The sequence below is a fragment of the Mytilus trossulus genome, chromosome 2, assembly GCF_036588685.1.
Source record: "Mytilus trossulus isolate FHL-02 chromosome 2, PNRI_Mtr1.1.1.hap1, whole genome shotgun sequence".
Classification (NCBI taxonomy): Eukaryota; Metazoa; Mollusca; class Bivalvia; order Mytilida; family Mytilidae; genus Mytilus; species Mytilus trossulus.
This window is the reverse complement of record NC_086374.1, coordinates 60622152-60639154: the sequence shown is the minus strand read 5'-3', so window position 1 is coordinate 60639154 and position 17003 is coordinate 60622152. Positions and strand designations below refer to the sequence as shown.

At 34.1% G+C, this 17003-nt stretch overlaps 1 protein-coding gene across 1 annotated transcript in view; it reads right to left on the bottom strand.

The window, feature by feature from the left end:
* Window positions 1-9620: 9620 nt before the first annotated feature.
* LOC134707693 (uncharacterized) overlaps window positions 9621-17003 on the bottom strand; it is a 43178-nt gene continuing 35795 nt past the window's right edge. The window contains exon 6 of the mRNA XM_063567684.1: window positions 9621-10767. Within this exon, the coding sequence (XP_063423754.1) occupies window positions 10590-10767 (178 nt within the window). The 3' untranslated portion in view covers window positions 9621-10589. The remainder of the gene's footprint in view (window positions 10768-17003) is intronic.

The following is a 17003-nucleotide window of genomic DNA, read 5'->3' as shown; positions in this document are numbered from 1 at the left end:
TGCACACGTATAAAAGAGGGACGAAAGACACCAAAGGGACAGTCAAACTCGTAAATCTAAAACAAACTGACAACGCCATGGCTAAAAATGAAAAAGACAAACAGAAAAACAATAGTACACATGACACAACATAGAAAACTAAAGAATAAACAACACGAACCCCACCAAAAACTAGGGGTGATCTCAGGTGCTCCGGAAGGGTAAGCAGATCCTGCTCCACATGCGGCACCCGTCGTGTTGCTTATGTGATTACAAATCCGGTAAATGGTCTAATTCGGTAGGTCAAATTCATGAAAGGGAAGGGGATTGTAGTTACGACGTAAGGAACATATCCGATATCATTTGTGAAACGGTTATTCCATAACGGTCAACCAACTCGTGATGGCGTCCGTAAAATTTACGAAGGGATGATTTCAACTTCACCATTTGGAACTCTTGGTTTAATAGCTTCCTTGTGAGCAGTAACCCTCTATCAAGAAAATCATGATAGGAAATGCAAGCACGGGAATATCGTATCAATTGGGAGATATATACCCCGTATGCAGGTGCTGCTGGAATGTTGCTACTTAGAAATGGAAAGTTCACAATTGGAAAGCTGAAATCATCTCTTTTGTCGTAAAGTTTTGTCTTCAACCGACCCTCATTGTCAATTTATAGATGTAAGTCAAGATATGAAGCCGACTTAACTGTATCTGTAGTATCCTTTATCTCCAATTCGATGGGATAGATGCGATCCACATAGTCACCAAATTTTGAATTGTTTAGTGAAAGAACGTCATCTATATAGCGGAAAGTAGAGTTAAAGGATATTGCTAACTTCTTATCTTTCTTCCTAAGAAGTTCCTGCATGAAGTCAGCCTCATAATAATAAAGAAACAAGTCAGCAAGTAGAGGGCACAGTTTGTTCCCATTGGGATGCCGACAGTCTGTTGAAAAACACGTCCTCCGAACGTAACACATATGTTGTCAATCAAGAAATCAAGCATCTTGATAATATCGGTTTCAGAGAATTTTTTGTTTGAATCAGAATGGTTCTTTACAAAGTATGATTTATCCCTCCCTAAGACAAGATACTTGTATCTACGTTGGCCATTCTTTTTTATGAAGCAAAGTAATACCAACTCTTTTAATTTGTCTTTTAGTTTGGAATGTGGAATACTTGTGTAAAGAGTAGAAAAGTCAAATGTTTTAATACTGTTACAAAATGAAAGAGAGTTAGATTGTATGTACTCTAAAAGATCTTTGGAATTTTTAAGTATCCACATCTGATTCACGCCACCTCTAGAATAGGCAGTTTCACAATAACTTTGAAGCCCGTCTTTGATTGCTGATAAAATGGATGTTAATAATTTAGAAAGGGGTTTCGTGGAGCACTTGGAAGACCCAGCAATATACCGTTGTTTGTAAGGACACTTATGTAGTTTAGGTATCCAATACAGTGATGGAAGATCCAGTTCTTCATCTTTGGTTGAAATACCAAAGGAACAAAGAACAGACCTATGATTATCCAGGATTTCCTCTTTGGTAAGTGTCGTGAGGGTATATGTTGGGTTTCCAAGTGAATTGTCTATACCTAACTCGTTTATCAAGCAATTAATGTAATGACTTTTACAGATAAAAACGATGTTATTTGGGGCTTTGTCTGCGGGGACAACAACATATTCATCATGGAGGTCAGATAGGTGTTTATAAAAATTGCGGTTTTTATCCAACGCAATCATGGGTTTGAACGTAGTTTTCAATTTAGACTCGTATATATATATATGTACCACAGTCGTTCATCTTGTAATGTATAAAGGTATTTGACACATTTGACAGCAAAATCTAGTCCATATAGAGAACATACATCAGTCCCTTTAGGTTTAGGACCACTAATTCAGGTCCGGTCTGAAAGAACATACAAGAAAATAGTACATATTTGAAACAAAATAGTTCCTACGCATAGCCGTATCTTTGTCAACAGCGGATATACTTGGTTATTTGTGGTATCAAATGAAAGATTGGGGACTTATAATCGCTGTTGAACCCTTGTTGAAAGATTTATTTGAAAAGTAAAGAAGTATAAGAAATTTTGATAGAAGGGCATATTTGACCTGTTGTTCAGATCAGAAGTTCATGTTTTTGTACTATCAAACTTCCTGGAACCAGTACGCTCTAATATGCAATTAAAGGTATGTTGATTTTTTCGTTGGAACCATGTTCTAGATCTACTTAAGTTATCAAAGTATTTTTTTTCCATTAGTTTTTTTTTATTTTTCTGATTTTTTTTTCCTTTCGGAATTTTCACAATGACTCGATGATACAAATCAGAATTAAGAAACTGAATATTTCCATCAATGCCATGCTACCTCAATCTTTAAAGACCCACATGTTGCAAAACACCTATCCTACTTCCATGACAAATATGTTGTCCCCGCAGATAAAGCCCAAAACAACTACGTTTTTGTGTGTAAACCTCATTACATTAACTGCTTGATAAATGAATTAGGTATTGACGATTCACTTGGAAACTCAACTTATACCCTCACGAAACTTACGAAAGAGGAAATCCTGGGTAATCATAGGTCTGTTCTGTGTTCCTTTGGAATTTAACCAAAGATGAAGAACTGGATCTTCCATCACTGTATTGGATACAGTACTACATAAGTGTCCTTACAAACAACGGTATATTGCTGGGTCTTCCAAGTGCTCCACGAAATCTCTTTCAAAATTATTAACATCTATTTTATCAGCAATCAAAGACGGGCTTTAAAGTTATTGTGAAACTGCCTATTCTAGAGGTGGCGTGAATCAGAGGTGGATACTTAAAAATTCTAAAAAGATCTATTAGAATACATACAATCTTAACACTCTATCCTCTTGTAACAGTATTGAAACATTTGACTTTTCTTCTCTTTACACAAGTATTCGCATTCCAAACTAAAAGACAAATTGAAAGAGTTGGTATTGCTTTGCTTCATAAAAAGAATGGCCAACGTAGAAACAAGTATCTTGTCTTCTAAGGGAGGGATAAATCCTATTTCGTAAAGGATCACTAAAACAAAATATTCTCCGAAACTGATATTATCAAGATGCTTGATTTCTTGATTGACAACATATTTGTTACTTTCAGAGGACGTTTTTTTCAACAGACTGTCGGTATTCCAATGAGAACAAACTGTGCCCCTCTACTTGCCGACTTGTTTCTTTAATATTACGAGGCTGACTTCATGCAGGAACTTCTTAGAAAGAAAGATAAGAAGTTAGCAATATTCTTTAACTCTACTTTCCGCTATATATAGATAATGTTCTTTCACTAAATAATTCAAAATTTGGTGACTATGTGGAACGCATCTATCCCAACGAACTAGAGATAAAATATACAGTAAATACAAGATATCTTGACTTACATCTAGAAATTGACAATGAGGGTCGGTTGAAAACAAAACTTTACGACAAAAGAGATGAGATGAATTTCAATTGTGAACTTTCCATTTCTAAGTAGAAACATTCCAACAGCACCTGCATACGGGGTATATATCTCCCTATTGATACGATATTCCCGTGCTTGCATTTTCTATCATGATTTTCTTGATACAGGGTTGCTTCTCACAAGGAAGCAATTAAACCAAGAGTTCCAGATGGTGAAGTTGAAACCATCCCTTCGTAAAATTTACGGACGCCATCATGAGTTGGTTGACCGTTATGGAATAACCGTTTCACAAATGATATCGGATATGTTCCTTACGTCGTAACTACAATCCCCTTCCCTTTCATGAATGTGGCCTACGGAATCAGGCTATTCACTCGATTTGTTATCACATACACGACGGATGCCACATGTGGAGCAGGATCCGCTTACCCTTCCGGAGCACCCAATATCTTTCCTAGTTTTTTGGTGGGGTTCGTGTTGTTTATTCTTTGGTTTTCTATGTTGTGTCATGTGTGCTGTTGTATGTTTGTCTTCTTCATTTTTGGCCATGGCGTTGTCAGAGTTTAGATTTATGAGTTTGACCGTCACTTTGGTATCTTTCGTCCTCTTTTGTTTAGAATGGTCGTATTCCGTAAGCTTTTCGGCTGTGGGTAATTTTTATTGTAAAATGGAAGACCGGTCTCTGTCTAAAGATTTATGTTTTTAATTGTTGCTTGCTTTGAGATGACCAGTTATATTTTCTATTACCACTAAAACGAAAGTGAGTAGAAGTATATATATGCCTGTTTAAGCCACAAAGCGCATAATACATGTTCATTCATTAGTTGTTTTATAGGTTATGGTGGCATACAGCTGCCACCGAGGTGCCAAACGAAGCAGGGTAGCTAAGGTCTACTGGAGAAAAAATCCAGGGTGTCGTTCGGCTTAGATTTTTTTTAAATTTAGGTCCAAATCTAGGGTCGATCCGACCCCGTTGCATGTCGACTTGTCAAGAAAATAAAGCTGACTTGTTGTTATTATTGATTTGACACTTCAACAAGATAAGGGCAGTTACTGGCATTCATCTCGACCTCAAGACGAGTTGCCGAGATAGCTTTTGTCGACTTGTCGCGATAAGTATGTCGACATGTTGTGGTAACTACCTAGACAAGTCGATTAAATGCTTCTATTATGTCGACTTGTTGAGATAATTAAGTCGACATATCGAGATATCGAGATAATATGTCGACTTATCGTGATAGTATATCAATTTGCCGTAATAATTATCTGGGCAACTGGTCAATTGGGGGATCCAAAGAGCTCTAATGCAAGTTATCATATCACACTAACTAACACAGATACACGAAACACCAACAAGAGGCAATAACTTACTGGACATAGTGCTGAGTTCAAACCCGTCACTTGACGAAACATCTTCTAATGCTCCTGGAATATCTGACCACGATATGATTGTAACAGACTGCGACACAAAACCACATTATCAGAGTAAGAAGCCACGCAAACACTACATATACTCCAAAGCAAAACGAGAAGATCTACACAAGACCTTACTATCCTTTCAACCAACATCAAATGTACCATACAGGCGCCACAGTACAGGAATTATGGGACAAGTTCAAGACAGACCTTTATTCGAACCTTGGCAACCATATACCATCAAAACTCATCCGATCTAAAACCGGTCTACCCTGGATCAATAATAAAATCAGGAAAATGTTTAAAAAGAAAACAAGACTATATCAACAGGCAAAGAAAACAACCAACAGGACCAACTATAGGCATTTTCAAAAAGAATGTAAGAGGCAAATCAGAAAAGCTGAGTATAACTACATCAACACCACAATCCTAGAAGGGCTAGAAAACAACAACTCAAAACCCTTCTGGAAATATGTTAAATCAAGGAAATCAGACAACATAGGAATAGCACCCCTTAAAAGCAATGGACAAAACTCTGCCAACAACATCAAGGCATGTAAAAAGCACAATACCTCCTTTAGACGTAAAACCAGATGGAGTCGAAAAGCTACTGAAAAAAATGAATACATCCAAGGCATCAGGACCAGATGGCATACCAAACCGTAAATTGGAAGAAACAACTAGCACCTGGACTTACAATGATATTCCAAAAATCCATCAACACTGGTACATTACCCAGAGACTGGCTAAACGCAATTATATTAAGTGTCTTCAAACAGGGAGATAAACATGCACCAGAAGACTATAGACCAGTATCACTAACATCTGTACCATGCAAGCTACTGGAAGTTGAACATATTATCTGTAGACATATACTTAAGGTTTATGTACCCTTCTGTAGCCATTTTTGTACGAACTTTTTAAACTTCAATTGTATCAAAACTACAGATATAATGAATAATAGAGATAGGCCATTGTGTACATATTCCAAGGGGAAACTTGATGCAAAGCATTATTTTTTACTGTTCCATTGCATTTAATAGAAAAACATCTTCGCTAGCCAAGGGTTACGATCCAGTCCCGCTCTCGTGAAGAGAGCGGTACTGGATCGTAACCCTTGGCTAGCGAAGATGAGAAAAAGAGGACTTTGTTGCATCCTGTCGTAGATGGGGAGGAATCAGAAGAAGCTTCAGTTGACTCCGGTGTACCACAAGGTACAGTACTATGATCTTTTCTCTTCCTCTGCCACATTAACGACCTTCCAGATTCAGTACAATCATCTGTCAGACTTTTTGCAGATGACTGCCTCCTGTACAGGTACATGAATAGTCAACATGACCACACACTCCTACAGCGAGACTTCCAAAACCTAGAAGTTTGGGCCAAAAACTGGGGCATGCGCTACAATGCAAAGAAGTGATATATACTTAGCATTAAGAACAAAAGCCAGAAGATGTACAGCCTAGACGGACATGTACTACAACAAGTCCAACACAACCCATACATAGGCTGACAAATATCAGAAGACCTAAAATGGACCACGCATGTCTCAAATGTAGCCAAGAAAGCCAATTCGACACTCGGCTTTCTAAGAAGAAATCTACTCTTCTGCCCAAAAGATTGCAAAAAGACCGCATATATATCATTAGTACGATCAACTATGGAATATGGTGCCATGTTATGGGACCAATATACACAACATGATATAAATCAGTTGGAAAGAAAACAACGCAGAGCAGCTAGATTAATTACAGGCGACTATAGGTCTAGAGAAGAGGGGTCAGTCACCAAAATGCTAGCCGAGTTAGAACTAGACAACCTACAACCGAGAAGAACAAGTCAACGGCTGGTATTTCTGTATTAAGTGGTTGAGGGGTTGGTCCCAAAGTAAACCCAAAACATTTTACAAATTTGTAAGTGCCAATATAGTGACAAATTCAGTGAAGAACAATTCTAAGGCACTAGAAACTATTCCTAGCAATAGTTATCAAAGGTACCAGGATTATAATTTAGTACGCCAGACGCGCGTTTCGTCTACATAAAACTCATCAGTGACGCTCATATCAAAATAGTTATAAACCAACAAAATACAAAGTTGAAAAGCATTGAGGATCAAAAATTCCAAAAAGTTGTGCCAAATACGGCTAAGGTAATTAATGCCTGGGATAAGAAAATCCAGAGTTTTTCGAAAAATTCAAAGTTTTGTAAACAGGAAATTTATAAAAATGACCACTTAATTGATATTCATGTCAACACCGAAGTTCTGACTACTGGGCAGGTGATACCCCCGTCGACGAATTGTCCACTAGCAGAGGCATCGACCCAATGGTGTAATAGTTTTCAAAGTAGACCATATGACTAAAAAATACTATGTCTCTTCTGCATGAGACATTATTTTCACTATTGGCGCTGGTTTTTGTTGCACTTGAAGTGTCGTCTTTGTTCCTGTCGTTCCTTTGTTTTCCTCTTATAGTTGATGTGTTTCCCTCGGTTTTAGTTTGTAACCAGGATTTTTTTTCTCTTTATCGATTGATGACTTATGAACACCAGTATACTAATTTTGCCATTATTTAGAATGTATAATGGATGTAGCAATACATTGCGATACAAGTATTATATACTTCAATCTATGATATACCAGAAGTAATTCGTGTTCTCACTTAATCATATTCGATTCTTGTTTATGTGTTCCTATGGATTTTATAAAACCTAATGTCGCAGTTCTAATATTCTGGTGTTCAAGGTGGTTCTTTAAATCTTGTATCTGTAGCTTTCATGTTTTAGTATTCTGTGTACTTCTTTTAAAACCTTCTATGTGTAGTTCTCTTGTTTAGGTGTTCCTGGTGATGTATTTTCCATAGATCTCACACTTGTGACTTCTGTTCCAAATAGTACTTATATGGTTATTTAATAACCTACTTCGGATGAAAAACCATCTGGTTGAACTGAATAGGACAACACTTAAAGAGACAGGGTATAACCTGAGCCTCACTGTAAATGGGGAGACAACTCTTGGAAGCTACACCTTCATTCTATACACCAGTTCTTTTTATAACATGATGACTCTAAAATCAACTTTATGATAAACTTTTAGACATTCTCCTCAACATTTGAATAAAAAATCCCTGCATAAAAAAACACCATTGAGTTTGCTCCTGACGCGATTATATATTATATGTTATTTGTACACCAGAAATGAAATAAACTCATCAAAGATACTAGGATTAAATTTTGTAATTTAGTGACGCTCGAATCCAAAAAAATCAAAAAGGCCAAATAAAGTATGTCATTGAAGAGCATTGAGGACCAATACTCCTAAAAGTTTTGCCAAATACAGCTAAGGTAATCTATTCTTAAGGTAGAAAAGCTTAAGAATTTCAAAAATTCCAAAAGTTTGAAAACAGTTAATATATAAATATGACCATATCAATGTTAATTCATGTCAGCACAGAAGTGCTGACTACTGGGCTTGTTATACCCTCGGGGAATAAAAACTCCACCAGCAGTGGCATCGACCCAGTGGTTTTAAATTAACTCATCATAGATATCAAGATTAAATTTTATATTTACTCAAGACTCGCGTTTCGTCTACAAAAGACTCATCAGTGACGCTCGAATCCAAAAAAAGACAAAAAGGCCAATTAAGATACAATGTTGATAAGCATTGAGTACCAAAATTTCAATTAGTTTTGCCAAATACAGCTAAGGTCATATATTCCTGAGGTAGAAAAGCCTTAGTATTTCAAAAATTTATAAATATGACCATATCAATGGTTATTCATGTCAGCACATTGCTGACTACTGGGCGTGTGATACGTATCCTTCAATTTTCTAATTAAACTTAAATCTCGATCCGGAGATCCTTTTTTAATTAGATTGATTCTTCAACAACATATCTTTCAATCTATCTTGAGAGAAATGGAGTTAAAATAGTTTGAGAACCTTATTAAAGATGAATTATATATAAAGGTGCATCTGTATTATTATTTGCATTGCGTAATATCGGAAAAAAATGAAAGTTTAAATAAAAACACTGTGAAAAAGATTTGACTTTTAAACAAGTTCAGGTATCTTTTAAATACGTCTTAATGCTAAAATGATACAAGCTTCATGTAATTTCAAAATGAGGACAATAACAGATTGCATTTAAACATATACAAATTCAATTTGCAATTTTCAAATAATACACATCAGACACCTTTCGAAAGTTAATACCCATGAGAAATTTTCCATTCAATAAAGTATTTCATGTTAAAAAGTTTTATCTTTTCCTACAGAATCGGGGACGCTATTAAGGAAATGTTTGTTTCCCAGTATCATCCCCACTGTGGTTAACAGAGACCTCAGTGGCACCACAATTACCTTTAAAGTGCACAACTTGAAAATAAGGGATTGACGGGTTTAGAAATATGGCCAGTGAACTTCTATTGTCTGCGGTAACTAAGACAGATTCCGTTTGAATGTGCATTTTGTAAATAAAAATATGCAGATGCAGACAATAATACCCTTGTAACCGGGGTACAATCTGTTGCTATAAGAGATAAGAGATAACTTTATTAGCACTAAACACATTGACAATAAATGGTTATGGCAACAAATTAAAGACTAACTACAATAACATTTATACAATGAAGGAGTGACAGTGGATAATTATGAGAGAAATATATCTCAAATAAATGAGAAGCTATATGTTAGCCCAACGCTCCTTTGACGTTTAACCAGTCAGATCATGACACTTACACTAATACACCAAGGGAAAGAAATATGCATGCTATGAATCCAAGAAACCTCGGACGATCAACTACATTTTATTTATTAAAAATAACAGAGCAATTCGACAAATAAATTACTGGGATTGTTATGAAAAAGAAATTTCTTCATGATGATGATATTAACGAAACGAATATTCTGGAATGTTTTTTCTAATGGAACAAATATCACAGTTTTTGTTCCTAGCGGAATAAAGTGTTCCAGCTGGAAATTTATGTCGATATTTTCGCATTCACGTTTTATAACAATGTTTCCTGGAGAACTTCGGTTTGACGGAACACATAGAGATACGTTGGCACAATATACGCACAAAATCTTCAAATGTAGGCAATACATGTGTCTTTGGTCAAAAGGTTCGACTACATGAAATTCCAATGTTTAAGTCTGCATTAATACACTTGAAAATATAAAATAAATTATGAATTTCATACATTGGATATAAAAATCCATTTTTTTGATTTTTGAAGGTATTTTGAATACACATAATTGGTCTGAGGGTCATATTTGATTGGTCAGCTTCCATATATTTGAAGATTATTGTTGATCTATTTGATTATGTTTATGGTCAATTGAAATATATTTGAAAATCACGGTATGTCTGTTTTGTTATTTATGATATATCAGTTCATTTAGGTAAGTCAAGTTTGGTTTGATTTTACCAGATATGTCGATATTTTGGGCATTTTTTACATGTAATTTTTCGAACAAAAACATGTTTTGCATTATTATGCATGAGGAAAAACGTACCAAAAGTCAAAATAGTGTAACTTATGAGTTCAATTCCGTTTAGTAATAAATGGTTATTAGTTAAAGCCGATATTGTACTATCTATGCCGCAGCTTTACCAAACCAAAAGTGGGGTATACTGTTTTACCTCTGTATGTCCGTCCGTCAATCCGTCCCATGTCGCATCAAGTTCGCAGTTTAACTTTTTTTATTCACCGATACAAAAGCAGACAGGTTGCCAGACTTAAACATTGTACCACATTACTTAATTATAAATTCCTAGATGTTTTTGTACAGCTTTTACTCGTTTAGTCATTTCAGTTCTAATTTTTTCCATCTTAAGATCTGTAGTTCTTGGATCTGTCATACAATTCTTCCATTGAGCAACTTTTGGACACTCTCGGTAGTGATGTATCACCGTGTTGTGTTCTGAGAGTAGATACCTACAATGATAATAAAATTAATTATTTCTTATGGAGCAAAAATACAGCAATCTGATTAGTTAATTACCCCGGTGTAAATAACAACCCACCCTGGTTCACCCCGGGATAAATAAAAGTTTGCCAAAAAATATTAAAAATAAAATGTTAACCAAAATAAAGAGATAAAAAAAGAAAAAAAAGAAAACCAGATGCTTCGCAGGGCGTAGCTTTATACGACCGCAGAGGTTGAACCCTGAACAGTTGGGGCAAGTATGGACACAACATTCAAGCTGGATTCAGCTCTAAATTTGGATTGTGATTAAATAGTTGACACAGCATAGGTTTCTGACACAGAATGAATGTGTTCTAATGAACTTAAAATTTTTGTTTTCTCTTAGAGCAATTCACTATGCTGTTCAATATTAATCCTCTCAAAAAAATGTTTGAAGAAATTTTCTATATATTTATGAAATTTCAAATGAGAAAAATTGAACCCAATTTTTCAATCACATCCCCCTTTCCCTTATTCCAAAACTAATCTCAATTAAAATATTCTAATGGAGTTTGCAACAATAACTACTCATTTAAATACATCATAAAATATTAAGATGTAAAAAAACTGCTTGTTATCACTGAATGGTAAAGATTATTTAAATTTATCAGTTGGTAGTAAAAAGTGAATATACATTGTATATTGTATATAACAAAGATTTAAGTTGATTCTGGACAAAGAAAGATAACTCCAATTAAAAAAAATTCTTGCAATAAGATATTTCTTGCTTACTATTTTGGACAAAGAAAGATAACTCTAATTAAAAAAAAAATTGCTATTTCACAATATTGTGAAATTAGATATTTCTTGCCATTGCACAATACTGTGCAATTGAAAAGACTTGCTATTCCACAATACTTCATATAATAATTTTAGATCCTGATTTGGACCAACTTGAAAACTGGGCCCATAATCAAAAATCTAAGTACATGTTTAGATTCAGCATATCAAAGAGGCCCAAGAATTTAATTTTTGTTAAAATCAAACTTAGTTTAATTTTGGACTCTTTGGACCTTAATGTAGGCCAATTTGAAAACGGGACCAAAAATGAATAATCTACATACACAGTTAGATTTGGCATATCAAAGAACCCCATTTATTCAATTTTTGATGAAATCAAAAAAGTTTAATTTTGGACCCCGATTTGGGCCAACTTGAAAACTGGGCCAATTATAAAAAATCTAAGTTCATTTTTAGATTCAGCATATCAAAGAACCCCAAGGATTCAATTTTTGTTAAAATCAAACGAAGTTTAATTTTGGACCCTTTGGACCTTAATGTAGACCAATTTGAAAACGGGACCAAAAGTTAAGAATCTACATACACAGTTAGATTTGGCATATCAAAGAACCCCAATTATTCAATTTTGATGAAATCAAACAAAGTTTAATTTTGGACCCTTTGGGCCCCTTTTTCCTAAACTGTTGGGACCAAAACTCCCAAAATCAATACCAACTTTCCTTTTATGGTCATTAACCTTGTGTTTAAATTTCATAGATTTCTATTTACTTATACTAACGTTATGGTGCCAAAACCAAGAAAAATGCTTATTTGGGTCCCTTTTTAGCCCCTAATTCCTAAACTGTTGGGACCTAAACTCCCAAAATAAATACCAATCTTCCTTTTGTGGTCATAAACATTATGTTTAAATTTCATTGATTTCTTTTTACTTAAACTGAAGTTATTGTGCGAAAACCCAGAATAATGCTTATTTGGGCCCTTTTTTGGCCCCTAATTCCTAAACTGTTGAAACCAAAACTCTCAAAATCAATCCTAACCTTTCTTTTGTGGTCATCAACCTTGTGTCAAAAATTCATAGATTTCTATTAACTTAAACTAAAGTTATAGTGCGAAAACCAAGAAAATGCTTATTTGGGCCCTTTTTGGACCCTAATTCCTAAAATGTTGGGACCAAAACTCCCAAAATCAATACCAACCTTCCTTTAATGGTCATAAACCTTGTGTTAAAATTTCATAGATTTCTATTCACTTTTACTAAAGTTAGAGTGCGAAAACTAAAAGTATTCGGACGACGACGACGACGACGACGACGACGACGACAACGACGACGCAGATGACGACGCCAACGTGATAGCAATATACGACGAAATTTTTTTCAAAATTTGCGGTCGTATAAAAACTAATACATACAATATTACTTCTAGAGGGATTAAATGTATGCTTGAAAACACCATTTGCAATTTCATAATGATGCCACTATAAAAATTTGTTTGAGTTAAAAAAAAACATGCAATTACAGCATTTATTTTTTCCCCATCTTATTCCTACTTTTTTAGCTGACCTAAATCCCTCTATATAAAGAAACTGCATTGAAACTTTATTCATATCTTTTACACGATACACTTAAAATTTTAGATTTGAACCAGATGCTCCGCAGGGCGTAGCTTTATACGACCGCAGAGGTTGAACCCTGAAGGGTTGGGGCAAGTATGGACACAACATTCAAGCTGGATTCAGCTCTAAATTTGGATTGTGATTAAATAGTTGACACAGCATAGGTTTCTGACACAGAATGAATGTGTTCTAATGAACTTAAAATTTTTGTTTTCTCTTAGAGCAATTCACTATGCTGTTGAATATTATTCCTCTCAAAAAAAATGTTTGAAGAAATTTTCTTTTTATTTATGAAATTTCAAATGAGAAAATTGAACCCAATTTTTTTAATCACATCCCCCTTTCCCTTATTCCAAAACTAATCTCAATTAAAATTTCTAATGGAGTTTGCAACAATTACTACTCATTTAAATACATCATAAAATATTAAGATGTAAAAAAACTGCTTGTTATCACTGAATGGTAAAGATTATTTTAATCTATCAGTTGGTAGTAAAAAGTGAATATACATTGTATATTGTATATATAACAAAGATTTAAGTTGATTCTGGACAAAGAAAGATAACTCCAAATAAAAAAAATTCTTACAATTAGATATTTCTTGCTTACTATTCTGGACAAAGAAAGATAACTCTAATTAAAAACAAAATTGCTATTTCACAATATTTTGCAATAAGATATTTCTTGCCATTGCGCAATACTGTGCAATTGAAAAGACTTGCTATTGCATAAAACTTAATATAATAATTTTGGATCCTGATTTGGACCAACTTGAAAACTTGGCCCAGAATCAAAAATCTAAGTACATGTTTGGATTCAGCATATCAAAGAACCCTAAGATTTCAATTTTGGTTAAAATCAAACTAAGTTTAATTTTGGACCCTTTGGACTTTAATGTAGACCAATTTGAAAACAAGATCAAAAATGAGGAATCTACATACACAGTTAGATTTGGCATATCAAAGAACCCATTTATTCAATTTTTGATGAAATCAAACAAAGTTTAATTTTGGACCCCGATTTGGACCAACTTGAAAACTGGGCCGATAATCAAGAATCTAAGTACATTTTTAGATTCAGCATATAAAAGAACCCAACCGATTAATTTTTTGTCAAAATCAAACGAAGTTTAATTTTGGACCCTTTGGACCTTAATGTAGAACAATTTGAAAACGGGACCAAAAGTTAAAAATCTACATACACAGTTAGATTCGGCATATCAAAGAACCCCAATTATTCAATTTTGATGAAATCAAACAAAGTTTAATTTTGGACCCTTTGGGCCCCTTATTCCTAAACTGTTGGGACCAAAACTCCCAAAATCATTACCAACCTTCCTTTTATGGTCATAAACCTTGTGTTTAAATTTCATAGATTTCTATTTTCTTATACTAAAGTTATGGTGCAAAAACCAAGAAAAATGCTTATGTGGGTCCCTTTTTGGCCCCTAATTCCTAAACTGTTGGGACCTAAACTCCCAAAATCAATACCAACCTTCCTTCTGTGGTCATAAACAATGTGTTCAAATTTCATTCTTTTCTATTTACTTAAATGAAAGTTATTGTGCGAAAACCAAGAATAATGCTTATTTGGGCCCTTTTTTGGCCCCTAATTCCTACACTATTGAAACCAAAACTCCCAAAATCAATCCCAACCTTTCTTTTGTGGTCATAAACCTTGTGTCAAAATTTCATAGATTTCTATTAACTTAAGCTAAAGTTATAGTGCGAAAACCAAGAAAATGCTTATTTGGGCCCTTTTTGGCCCCTAATTCCTAAAATGTTGGGACCAAAACTCCCAAAATCAATACCAACCTTCCTTTTGTGGTCATAAACCTTGTGATAAAATTTTATAGATTTCTATTCACTTTTACTAAAGTTAGAGTGCGAAAACTAAAAGTATTCGGACGACGACGACGACGACGACGACGCCAATGTGATAGCAATATACGACGAAATTTTTTTCAAAATTTGCGGTCGTATAATAATAAAAATTAAAAAAATAAGAAAAAAAAATGACAAAAATTTCAAAAATAATTTTTTTTTTTTCTCCGGAAAATCCTAAAGAACACAAAATATTTCTAATTTTTTTCGAAAAATTAAGACAAAAGTCTCTGACAATGCGCAGCAAAATGGACGTTGAAAAAATGGTAAGCTGTAAATTTTTCATTACCATTTTTCAATTATACATCCTGGTTTCAAAATGAGTAAAGGGATTTTCATAAAAAAATAAATTCGTTATCTTTGTGTAATCAGGGGTGTACGGAATTTTACTCGTTTCAACAACGGTGTAATATTCTGTACACCCCTTACACCAAGATAACTAATAGTATTATGATGTATTTGTATTTTGTATACTTCTTTTACTATACAGGGTACATTACTCATGTAATCGATTCCCTGGAGGGAACGCTTTCCATCCCTTGTAAATCTCAATTAGTGGAAAGTTTAAAGTACATAAGAGCAAACAATAAAATTCGGTACAGAATAGGGCACTTAAAATGTTATACACGTGAAATAGACAACACAAACAGACGTTGAATTAAAGCAAGACATTTACATGTTGCACCAAATAATTCTCCCAATCAGGTGCATCACGTGTGCAACACTGACTGCAAGCTCTAATAACGTTCAACCTTTATATATGCAACCATGCCTTCCTACACTCTAAAAATCGGTGGATGCATAGTTGAGAATTATGATCCACATCCCGGTTTACAAAGAAATTCATACCCCACTAAAACAAGAGGCTCTCAAGAGCCTGAATCGCTCACCTGATTTTTTTTGGTTTAATCTCTCATCAATGATTATTTTGGCTTTTCAATTTATTTAAATGTTCTTTGAATCGTCCTATTTTCTTCAAAAGCAAAAACAAAATCATTTTCTCCTATGTTCTATTTTAGCCATAGGAGCTATGTTTCTTGACATACAAGGAAATGAAATATAAAATTTATACTAGATACTCTGAAACTCTGAAACTCATTTAGCCTAAGTTTGGCTGAAATTGATACAGCAGTTTCAAAGGGGAAGATTTTCTAAAGTAAGTCAACATGATGAACAAATTGTGAAAAAAGTCTTTAAAGGGCAATAACTCCTTAATAGGTTAATTGACAATTTTGGTCATATTGACTTATTTGTAGATCTTACTTTGCTTAACATTTTTGCTATTAACAGTTTAATTGTATCTATAATAATATTCAAGATAATGACCAACCAGATGATCCGCATGGCGTAGCTTTATACGACCGCAGAGGTTGAACCCTGAACGGTTGGGGCAAGTATGGACACAACATTCAAGCTGGATTCCGCTCTAAATTTGGATTGTGATTAAATAGTTGACACAGCATAGGTTTCTGACACAGAATGAATGCATTCAAATGAACTTAAAATTTCTGTTTTCTCTTAGAGCAACTATGCTGTTGAATATTAATCCTCTCAAAAAAATGTTTGTAGAAATTTTCTTTTTATTTATGAAATTTCAAATGAGAAAAATTGAACCCAATTTTTTAATCACATCCCCCTTTCCCTTATTCCAAAACTAATTTCAATTAAAATATTCGAGTTTGCAACAATTACTACTCATTTAAATACATCATAAAATATTGAGATGTAAAAAAACTGCTTGTTATCACTGAATGGTAAAGATTATTTAAATTTATCAGTTGGTAGTAAAAAGTGAATATACATTGTATATTGTATATAACAAAGATTTAAGTTGATTCTGGACAAAGAAAGATAACTCCAATTAAAAAAAAATCTTGTAGATATTTCTTGCTTACTATACTGGACAAAGAAAGATAACTCTTAATTAAAAAAAAATTTGCAATTTCACAATATTGTGAAATTTGATA